This window comes from Xiphias gladius, chromosome 15, assembly GCF_016859285.1.
Source record: "Xiphias gladius isolate SHS-SW01 ecotype Sanya breed wild chromosome 15, ASM1685928v1, whole genome shotgun sequence".
NCBI classification, from domain to species: domain Eukaryota; kingdom Metazoa; phylum Chordata; class Actinopteri; order Istiophoriformes; family Xiphiidae; genus Xiphias; species Xiphias gladius.
In genome coordinates, this window is record NC_053414.1 from 8,982,532 (window position 1) to 8,992,489 (window position 9,958).

Below are 9,958 nucleotides of genomic sequence, written 5' to 3' on the forward strand. Positions count from 1 at the left end.
TCTTCTCAGATATATGGTACTTGTTAATGAATAAAGTCTTAGTCGTGTCACAATATAGCTTACCAAAAGAAAAAATTAAAAAGAATAAAATTAAAGTGTTGGAGATGTATTGAGTAAAGGCCCCTCAAATCCATTGTAGCTCCTTATAATTGCTATTGAAATTTAAAGGAGAGAACGGGCCTTGTAGAAACATCCGTTCTTCACATATCCACTACGACAGAAAATGGAATTTGGTTTCAAGCACTAGTTTTTTGGGTTTTCCCTCCTGGCTGCCACTTCTATAATCTTTGTCTTAATCCCCACTGGAAACAATGAGTAATGTAAGAAACTCTTACACTCGAATGGCTTACCTAAGAAAACAGCCATTGCTGATTTTAAATTTGGTTCCATTTTGAAAATGTGAGTGGATGTTTCTTGAAAAGCATGTAATCTTGGGATATCTGAACTGCTTGATAAAATAATGGAAGTATGACTGAAAATACAAAAAACAGGAGCAAAGATACTGTATATTCAACCACTTTTTCTCCCTCCCCCCCTTTTGCACTTTACTTTTCTTCCCTCCCCTTTTCCTTGTTCCTCTTTCTTTATGCAGAAGCGACCATATGTCCCTCCCCTTTCTTTTCTGTCTTTCATGCTTCATAAGGTTTTTTTTGCCTCTCCCCTCAGTTTCGACCTCCTCCTTTTTGCAGAACATTGTATTGTGCTCTTGCTCCTCCCTCACTTCCTAGTTTTGCCGTGGTAAAACTTGCAAAACTTCTCTTTTCCCCTTCTGTTCCTTTTAAAAAAAATAAAGTTTGATCCCAATCTCTCACTTTTGAAGTGTGTTACACCCATGATATTTTCCACCCTAAGCATAAGCCTACATTAACTCTATCCTATATGTCTCCCCCCTCAGAGCTTCACTGTACCCTCCTCCACTTCCCCCTCTGACCTCTCCTCCCTCTCCTCAGCACAGCTTCTCTCTTCCTGAGCTCACTCTGTCGTTGGCGTTCGCGTTGACTGGCCAGAGTCCGCGAGCTGAACACCCTCGTCTTTATTTGATCCGCCGGCTTCCTCTGCCTCTCTCTCATTTCTCTCTCTTTCCTACTCTGCAACTATTCACCCATTCATCTCTGTGCTGCCTTCAGGGTAAGTAGCCTAGAAAATATTTAACAGTTGACTGAGTATGTTTAGACATGTCATACTCACACACACACACACACACACAGACAGACTTTGTAGGTGTAATGCATTTTCAGGAAAAAGGAGAGTTCAACAGGCAAACCTGCTGCCCAGACACTCACCCAGAGCAAAGAAACGTGGTGGTTATGTGAAATTTGTTTGGTCATTCGTTTTTTTTTGTCGAGTGACTGACTGTGATAAAGATGTTTGAGCTGATTTCCTGGGTGTTTACTCTAACTGTGAAGGGTAAAATGTGTTTGGGGGATGTGTGTTACCCTTGCATCATTCCTCTCGTGTTTCTGAAAGTCTGGATTTCATTAACACAACCTGAGTGAGATAAGCTCTGGGTGTTTTTCTGTACACAGAGAGTTAAAGTCAGCTGATGGTGGGTTTCACCTCTCAAAAAGCACCTCAAATAATCTGGACCAACTCTTGACTGAATCTTGAAAAATAGATCTGCAAATTTCATCATGACTCATAACTGTTTTCTTTCTCTTTTCACTCCATCCTTACAAAAAGAATATTGTGACTTTTGTTTTTCTAGACTTGACTGTTCTCCGCACCCCACTTCCTGGTCTGTGTCTAACATCTGATTGGCCATGGCTTACCATAGTTTCCTGCTGGAACCAATTAGCTGCCATGCCTGGAACAAAGATCGGACCCGTAAGTCTGCTCACCTTCGCTGATTGGTCATTTGGGGCTTGTACTTCAGTGACTTACAGTTGTCTCATCTCTAAACTGCACAGACATCGTGGAACATCTTGCTTCCACTAGTGTCTGCGCCAAAGAACAAATGGTGTATTAGACAGAGGGCTGTGATTGGCTCCCAGGTGGGAGAAGGTATTTCCTGTTTCCTGTAACAGCGAGGGTGGCGTCAGGGGGCCTTTCTGAGAAGCTCTTGTGCGCCATTAGCTGCAGGAAACTATTGCCATATTTGGCTGTTTTGATCAGCGCTTTGGTTTCTGGTTTCTGGGCAAAGCGGATGTGACAGGCAGTTGTGGTCGAGTCATACACTCATACAGTTGTGATTTCATTCAACTTGCAGCTGAACACTTTAGTTTGTTCATACTGCAGGATGAGCGCTCAAAAAAAAAAATACAAAAATACAAAAATGCACACGAAAGCACCCACACAGCTGCTCTCAGACAAACACTGCTTCTGACTCATCTGCTCTCTAAAACCGGTGCAGGGTTTGCTACAACATTATGGGAAGGAAGGTCGCAGTTCTTGCACATTGTCTATTTAAAGATACCATGTGTCTGTGAGCTCCCTGCAGGCAGATACATACTGTGTTTCTCTAGTTTTCTCTGTTCTCACGTACCCAGTCAGCTGCTCTGTGTTACACTCCACTGATCATCCCGTCATAAACGTCTCCTTTCAGCCGCGCTGTACTCACACTGGTGAATTTCACTTTTATACGTTTCGCCAACTTGCAGCGCTTCCTCTGCTGATTCTCACTGCGCTTAAATGGGTTTTTTCGTTCTGCAGAGATCGCCCTCTGCCCCAACAACCATGACGTCCACATCTACAAGAAAGACGGGACCAAGTGGACCAAGATTCATGAGCTGAAGGAGCATAATGGGCAGGTGACAGGTGAGACACACTCGTGCACAGAGGGTGATTTACTGTCATAACTTTTATATTAATCTTCCACAAATAAATACAAGCTGCAAAAGTAAAAGCTCAAATGAAAATACCAGGTTTGGAAAACAGTATGTGGGTTCCCTTGCGATGTCACTGTAAATCTTTAAACTCCAACTGTCCTGTCCAATGGAACCTAATTTAACAAAGATGAGGATTTAAAGGAATAATTTGACATTTTGCAAAAAATGCACTTGTTTGTCTTCTTGTTGAGAGTTAGATAAGATGATACAGTGAATATGAAGCCAGCAGGAATTACCAGCAGATTAGCTTAGCACAACGATTGGAAACAGGGAAACAGGTAGCCTGGCTCTGTCCAAATGTAACAAAAGCCGCCTACTCGCTCATCTAAAGCTCGCTAATAAACACGGTGTATCTTGCCTGTTTAATCTGGAAATCAAAAACAAAGTGGAAAAACATCAAGTTGTGGATTCATGAAGCTGTCATGTGCTGAAACATGTCTTGTGCCGGGCGCAGTGTCCTCCTGGGGTCGCCACTGGTTTCTTGGCAACCTCATGGTGTCAACAAGACTCCAGGCTAGGTGTTTCCCCGTTTCCATTTTTTATGCTAAGCTAAGTTAATTAGAGTGGACCTCCACACCACACGTTAGCACTTCAATCTCACATCTCACTACTTAAAAAGGAAAAAAAAAGCACTCTGGTTGTATCTCTAACACACTCAGCTGTTTAATTGTTGGGTTGCACCTCCAATTTTTGATGATGTGTGGCTCTTGTTCCTTTTAAGTTTCAGTGCACTTATTTTATGTCCTTTGGACAAAAGTATCTGCCACATGAATTTAATATAATGTAAAGACTGATACTGATGTTAACTCTTTGCAAAAAAGTAAATGAGTTTATTTACCAAAACTGTTCCTTTTAAAACAAAAAACACCCAAAAAAAAACACATGATGTGTGTATATATATATAAATATATATATATACATCATGATGCATGTACAATGATAAAATATTAATAAGAGTTTCTTTCTCCTGCAGGTATTGACTGGGCTCCAGACAGTAACCGTATAGTTACTTGCGGAGCGGACCGTAACGCCTACGTGTGGACCCTTAAAGAGGGCACCTGGAAGCCCACCCTGGTCATTCTCAGGATCAATCGCGCCGCCCGCTGCGTGAAGTGGTCACCAAAAGAGAACAAGTTCGCCGTGGGCAGCGGCTCTCGTCTCATCTCCATCTGCTACTTTGAGCAGGAAAATGACTGGTGAGGTTCTTGGAGGATGGCTTCCTGTCCCTAGTTTACGTAAAAGGCTGCATTTGATCATTAGGAACCACAGTTTTGGCGGTTCTAGCATGTTGTGTGGTTCCCTACAGGTGGGTGTGTAAGCACATCAAGAAGCCAATCCGGTCCACCATCCTCAGTCTGGACTGGCATCCCAACAACGTCCTGCTGGCTGCTGGATCCTGTGACTTCAAATGCAGGTATCAGTAAATAAAAACAGGCAAACTGATGCGTTACTCCCTCCTCTTTCATACTTCTTGAGGTTTCTCCTATTTTTTGCTTATAAAGTTTTTCTTCTCTGTTGAGATTTCACTCATTTGAATAGAGGCTCAAAGGATAAATTTTGATTTGTGCTTGAAAAACTTGTGATTTTGGGCTGTATTGATACACTTAAATAGACGTAGCCACCAAGTGCATCCAAATTTACCTAAAATATAATCATAAATATAAACTACATTTACACCTAGCCTCGTCCAAATCTGAATTCTAAGCCCAACCACAACCCTAAAACAAGCCTCTTGATGAAGTGAAGCCTCATCCCACAAAAATGTCATAATTTTATCAAGTGTTTGAACTGATTTTCAAAAGAACAATGAAACAGTAACATACTCATACAACACTCGACATATAGAATAAGTTATTATATATACATCTTAATAAACTTGTCAGCCATTAACAATAACAGTAACAGTAATTCATGTCTTACCCCCCTCACTTACAGGGTGTTCTCAGCCTACATTAAGGAGGTGGAGGAAAAGCCTGGCCCCACTCCCTGGGGCAGCAAGATGCCTTTCGGGGAGATGTTGTTTGAGTCTGGAGGGTCTGGAGCTGCAGATCAGACTTCAGGAGGAGGAGGTGGTTGGGTGCACAGTGTGTGCTTCTCACACTCCGGCAACCGCCTGGCCTGGACCTCCCATGACTCCACTGTGTCTGTCGCAGAGGGGGGCAAGACCGGCACGTAAGAGAGGGCGGGGCAGCAAACCTGCGGGTCTCTGTGTGTGATTATGGGTGTCTGCGTGTGCACTCTGACCTTTGTTATATCCACAGGGTGAACAGTCTGAGCTCTGAGACACTTCCTCTTCTGTGTGTCACCTTCATCACTGAGAACAGCTTAGTAGCAGCTGTGAGTATTCGGTACACATCAGTACATATCCAGTATTTAGGGCAAGTAGGTTGAGGCGTTGACTTTTATTTCACTCAGCAGCTATCCTCACACACATTATAAAAGGTGCCAAAGGTTGGGTGAGCGTAACCTGTGGAAGCCCAGTATTCACGTTAAAAGATAACGACAGAAGATTCAGAAAATTACCATTTAAAGTGCGAGTAAGTAACTGAACAGTGGCCACTGTGGCCACAAGTGGCAATTACAGGATGGTGGCAAATTGAGTCAGGACATCCATATGAAGATGCCATCCATATGATGGCAATGAAAGGTTCCACACATAGGGGGTTTGAGCTTTCCAACTACAACAACTAAAATCACAAACAGTCTAATCTCTAGTCTCACGCCACCATACTGATATTCTGCCTATGTTTACCAGCTTCACCTGATTGCATCCTCGTGTGTTTCTGCGTTCCTCCAGGGCCATGACTGTTACCCGGTGCTGTTTGTGTACGACGGTGCCAGTGGCAGCTTGAAATTTGGTGGCAAGCTGGACGTTCCTAAGCAGGCGGCCCAGAAGGGCATCAGTGCCAGGGAACGTTTCCAGAACCTGGACCGTCGGGCCTCAGAGACCCAGAGCACCGAGAAGGACCTGAACAGCCTGCACAAGAACAGCATCAGGTGGGGAGAGGAAAACCCCATATTCCTGAGCGTGGGCTGACAGAATTAGGTGGTGCAAGATGTGCAGGGAGATGGACAAGAGAAATTAAGATTCAAGTGATGTGTGATGTGAAGTGACTTATTTGCACTGAAGGGAAGACAGTTGTGGAGTTTAACACAAAAAAAACAATGTAAGACATGAAATGCAGCCACGCATTTAGTTTTTGTAAGTAAGAAGATCCTGGTGTGAACAAAACATCTGGATCATATACAGAGTCAATACAACTTCCCCCTTATTAGTACAAGTAAGAGCAATAGGTCTAGCACTGGCAAGCCTCTTTTAATTCCACTGTCTGTGCAGTTTCCTCAAAGGATTCTGTCAAAAAAAAAACAACACACAAAATATTTTACACTTAAAAAGAAATATTCAAATCAGTGTGACCCCAGATGTTTACCCAACATTATTTCTTATTCGAAGCTACGCACAATCATCATCTTATATGTTAAACTAGGCTGCTTTTTGCATCGTCTTATGTTTGTGCACAGAGTTTGACTCGTCTCAAACTATGTTTCAGCCAAATCTCAGTGCTGGAAGGAGGACGAAACCAGTGCGCCAAGTTCTGCACCACCGGCATGGATGGAGGAATGGGCATCTGGGATGTCAAGGTAATACACACACTGCAAACAGTACACGTGATAGATTGGTGTGGTCGGACCATGGCCTTATTTGCGGACGTGTTTTTGAGTATTTCCCTTTTCTTTTTTCAGACTCTGGAGTCTGCAATGAAGAACTTGAAGATAGTCTGAACTGAAGTTTACATTAAACAAACCAAAGTATAGTAGCTTCTGGAGATATGAAGTAACCTGCTGCCTTATCACACAAAGCTTCTCGGCCATATTATAATCAGGTTTTTTTTTTTTTTTTATATATATATACAGGTTAAACGATCAGACTCAGGTCAAACAGTGTTTGTAATCGCTCTGGAGCTCTTTGCTGAGCTTGTTAAACTCAACACTGAATACAGAGGGACTGACCTCAGGTCTGCAAACGGTACTTAATGAGTTAGATCAGTATAATCACAGACAGTTCAGTCTGAGCTGAATGCTTAAAGCAGGAATTTTATATTAATCAGGATGAAACGCTTCAGTACTTGTTTAAAGCTTATGCTGGTCATAATATGCATTTAATAAATGATTGCTGTTACAGTACTCAACAAAGCTTTGTTCATTACAAGTGTGTGTGTGTGTCCCTGTGTGTGTGTGTGTGTGTGTGTGTACTTGTTTGGCTAAACATGGTGGGGACCGGTTTGAGATTTAGACTATTTGAGTGGGGACATTTTGGGAAAGTGACGACTTTATGGCCGGTCGTCATAATTTCAAAGGGCTGCTTTTTATGGTTAGGACTTGGTTTTAGGGTTCGAGTTAGGATTAGGTTTACGTTAGGGTTAGGGGCCAGGTAATGCATTAGATCACTGAGTGTCCTCACAAAGATAGAAGTGAAAACCTGTGTGTGTGTGTGTACTTGTATTTCTATCTTCGTGAGGATCCAGTCCAGTAAGGATATATATATATCCTTACTGGCCACTTCTTTTTTTGAAGAAGTGGCTGATGTCAAGAAATCCTACCAGTGGCTGGAAATGGCTGGACTGAAGGACAGCACAGAAGCACTGATCATGGCAGCACAAGAACAGGCACTCAGTACAAAATCAATAGAGGCGGGGATCGAACACACCAGACAGGACCCCAGGTGCAGGCTGTGCAAAGATGCTCCTGAGACAGTTCACCACATAGTAGCGGGGTGTAAGATGCAGGCCGGAACAGCGCACATGGAACGCCATAACCAAGTGGCTGGCATAGTGTACAGGAACATCTGCACTGAGTATGGGTTGGAGGTCCCAAGGTCACAATGGAAGACACCTCCTAAGGTGGTTGAGAATGACCAAGCCAAGATCCTGTGGGACTTCCAGATCCAGACTGACAAACCAGTGATGGCTACACAACCGGACATCGTGTTGATCGACGAACAACAGAAGAAGGCAGTAGTGATAGATGTGGCGATCCCAAGCAACAGCAACATCAAGAGGAAGGAACACGAGAAGATCGAAAAATACCAAGGGCTGAAAGAGGAGCTAGAAAAGACATGGGGAGTAAAGGCAACAGTGGTGCCAGTGGTAACTGGAGCACTGGGGGGGCAGTGACCCACAAACGGGGAGAATGGCTCCAGTAGATTCCGGGGAACAACATCTGAGGTCTCTGTCCAGAAGAGCGCAGTCCTAGGAACATCTAAGATACTGCGCAGAACCCTCAAACTCCCAGGCCTCTGGTAGAGGACCCGAGCTTGAGGAAGACACACCACCACCCCCCATGGGAGGGGGGTGAGAAGGAGAATTTATATATATATATATATATATATATATAGATATATATATAATATATATATATATATATATCTGGCATTAGACTTTAAAACATTATTTAGACCATCATGTAAGACAATACAATTTTTAAGAAGTATAATCAAACAGTTCAATGAAAAAGATTCTACAGCTGAAACTATTAGTAGATTAATCGCTTAGAACAACAGCAAATTACAACAATTTTACTCGATTTACTCTTTAAGTAGAAGAGGCCTAATATTTGCTGGACCCATCATCCACCAAGCTGTTTCTCTCAGTTTTATATCGTTGTAAAGTGAATATCTTCAAGTCTTGGACTGTTTCACTATTTTCTCACATTTAATAGACTTAACATTAGAAGTCTAAAAGAGTCATCCGTTGAAGCCCCAATAATCAGGGGATCTTGTGTTTCCTCACCAGAGAACACACCCTGGCAGTGCGGAGCATGTAGATCATCGTGTAGGACGGAACAGTACTGGGGCAGTTAACACATGCGGGGATACCCGATGTAAAGTGCCAAAAGCTTATAGTGGATTGTCGGACACGCGATATGAATCATCCTATGACGTAATACATATATACATCGGGCATGAGAGGTTTACGGGCACTCGTCTCAGAGAGTATGGTAGACAACAGACTGTGATGAGATCCAGGAAGTGGGCAGGGGGAGGATCCAGCGAAGACGGTACTTAAGACACCACTAAAAGATAACGAGTCAGATCTCTCTTGTTGCCACTTTTAATGCATATGCTCTATGCTGTAACGGAGGGGGATCTCCGCACTTTGCAAACTGCGTAATAAAACTGAGTGCGCTGTCTACAGTCGTCTCTCTCTGTGTGTTCCTTGCTGCATCAACTTGCTCGGAGGAGTGGAAAAGTTATCACTCAACACACACTAATACAACGGTGAAAATAAATGAACAAATGAGTAAAAAAAAGAAACTAAAAATCAAAATTTTTTGGTGGCTTTCTGAGGCCGGTAGGATTGCAGCGACGGGGGGGGTATGGCCCCAGTATTTCTAAAATCCTGGTTCCTGCCTTGCGTTCACCAGAACCCCGATGACGAATCCTGAAAGTGAACTCCATTCATTCTTGGAGGGGTTTGGACGTAGACCCGGTCCTTGGGGCCCCACCTGGGCAGGAAACGCGGCACGGCACGGCACCAACCGCCGCCGTCCCGTCGTGATCCTCAGCCGGACGTCCAACCCCGCGCCTCCACCCCCACCTAGAGGCGGAACCGGGAGCTGCACGCACGGGCACACAACGGCACGAGTTTTCCCCGGTCGTGAACCGGTCCCCTCCGAAAATGATGTGGCAGCCTTCGGTGATGAAAAACAGCCCTCCTCACCGAGTCGTGAGGAGGTGAACCGGCGGCTGGAGCTCCGGGAGAGAGAGAGAGAGAGAGAGAGAGAGAGAGAGAGAGAGAGAGAGGGAGAGAGAGACCACCAGCGACGGCACCGACCGCGCAGGAAAACCGGCCGTTTCCTCAGAGACCATCCCCGACGCCCACACTTCCGGACTGGATCCTCTGGAGGCAGCTGGGTCGGGATGCATCCGTCTCCCGCTGCCGCTTGAGACCAGGGTAAAGACGACGACGGCTTCCCCGGGACACGGCGCTGCTCGTCGCGTTGCACCAGGTCTGCCCGTTACAATCCGAGCCCAACCGATCCGGTCGCGGCGGTTATTCGCTCAGCACTCGAGGGGATTCGGGCTCTGGCCATTCCGTCCGTCCGCCGTCAACTGTTGCTCATTTCCACTTTAA

General features: G+C 44.5%; 1 protein-coding gene across 1 annotated transcript; it reads left to right on the forward strand.

Annotated features, from left to right (window-relative positions):
* The first annotated feature begins 922 nt into the window (after positions 1-922).
* On the forward strand, positions 923-6,993 carry arpc1b (actin related protein 2/3 complex, subunit 1B). The gene is made up of 10 exons (XM_040145363.1): positions 923-1,128; positions 1,706-1,824; positions 2,650-2,754; positions 3,799-4,021; positions 4,132-4,239; positions 4,761-4,997; positions 5,087-5,162; positions 5,623-5,822; positions 6,377-6,467; positions 6,570-6,993. The coding sequence occupies exons 2-10, from the start codon at positions 1,761-1,763 to the stop codon at positions 6,606-6,608; spliced, it is 1,143 nt and encodes a 380-aa protein (XP_040001297.1). The 5' UTR covers positions 923-1,128; positions 1,706-1,760; the 3' UTR covers positions 6,609-6,993.
* The last annotated feature ends 2,965 nt before the right edge of the window (positions 6,994-9,958 follow it).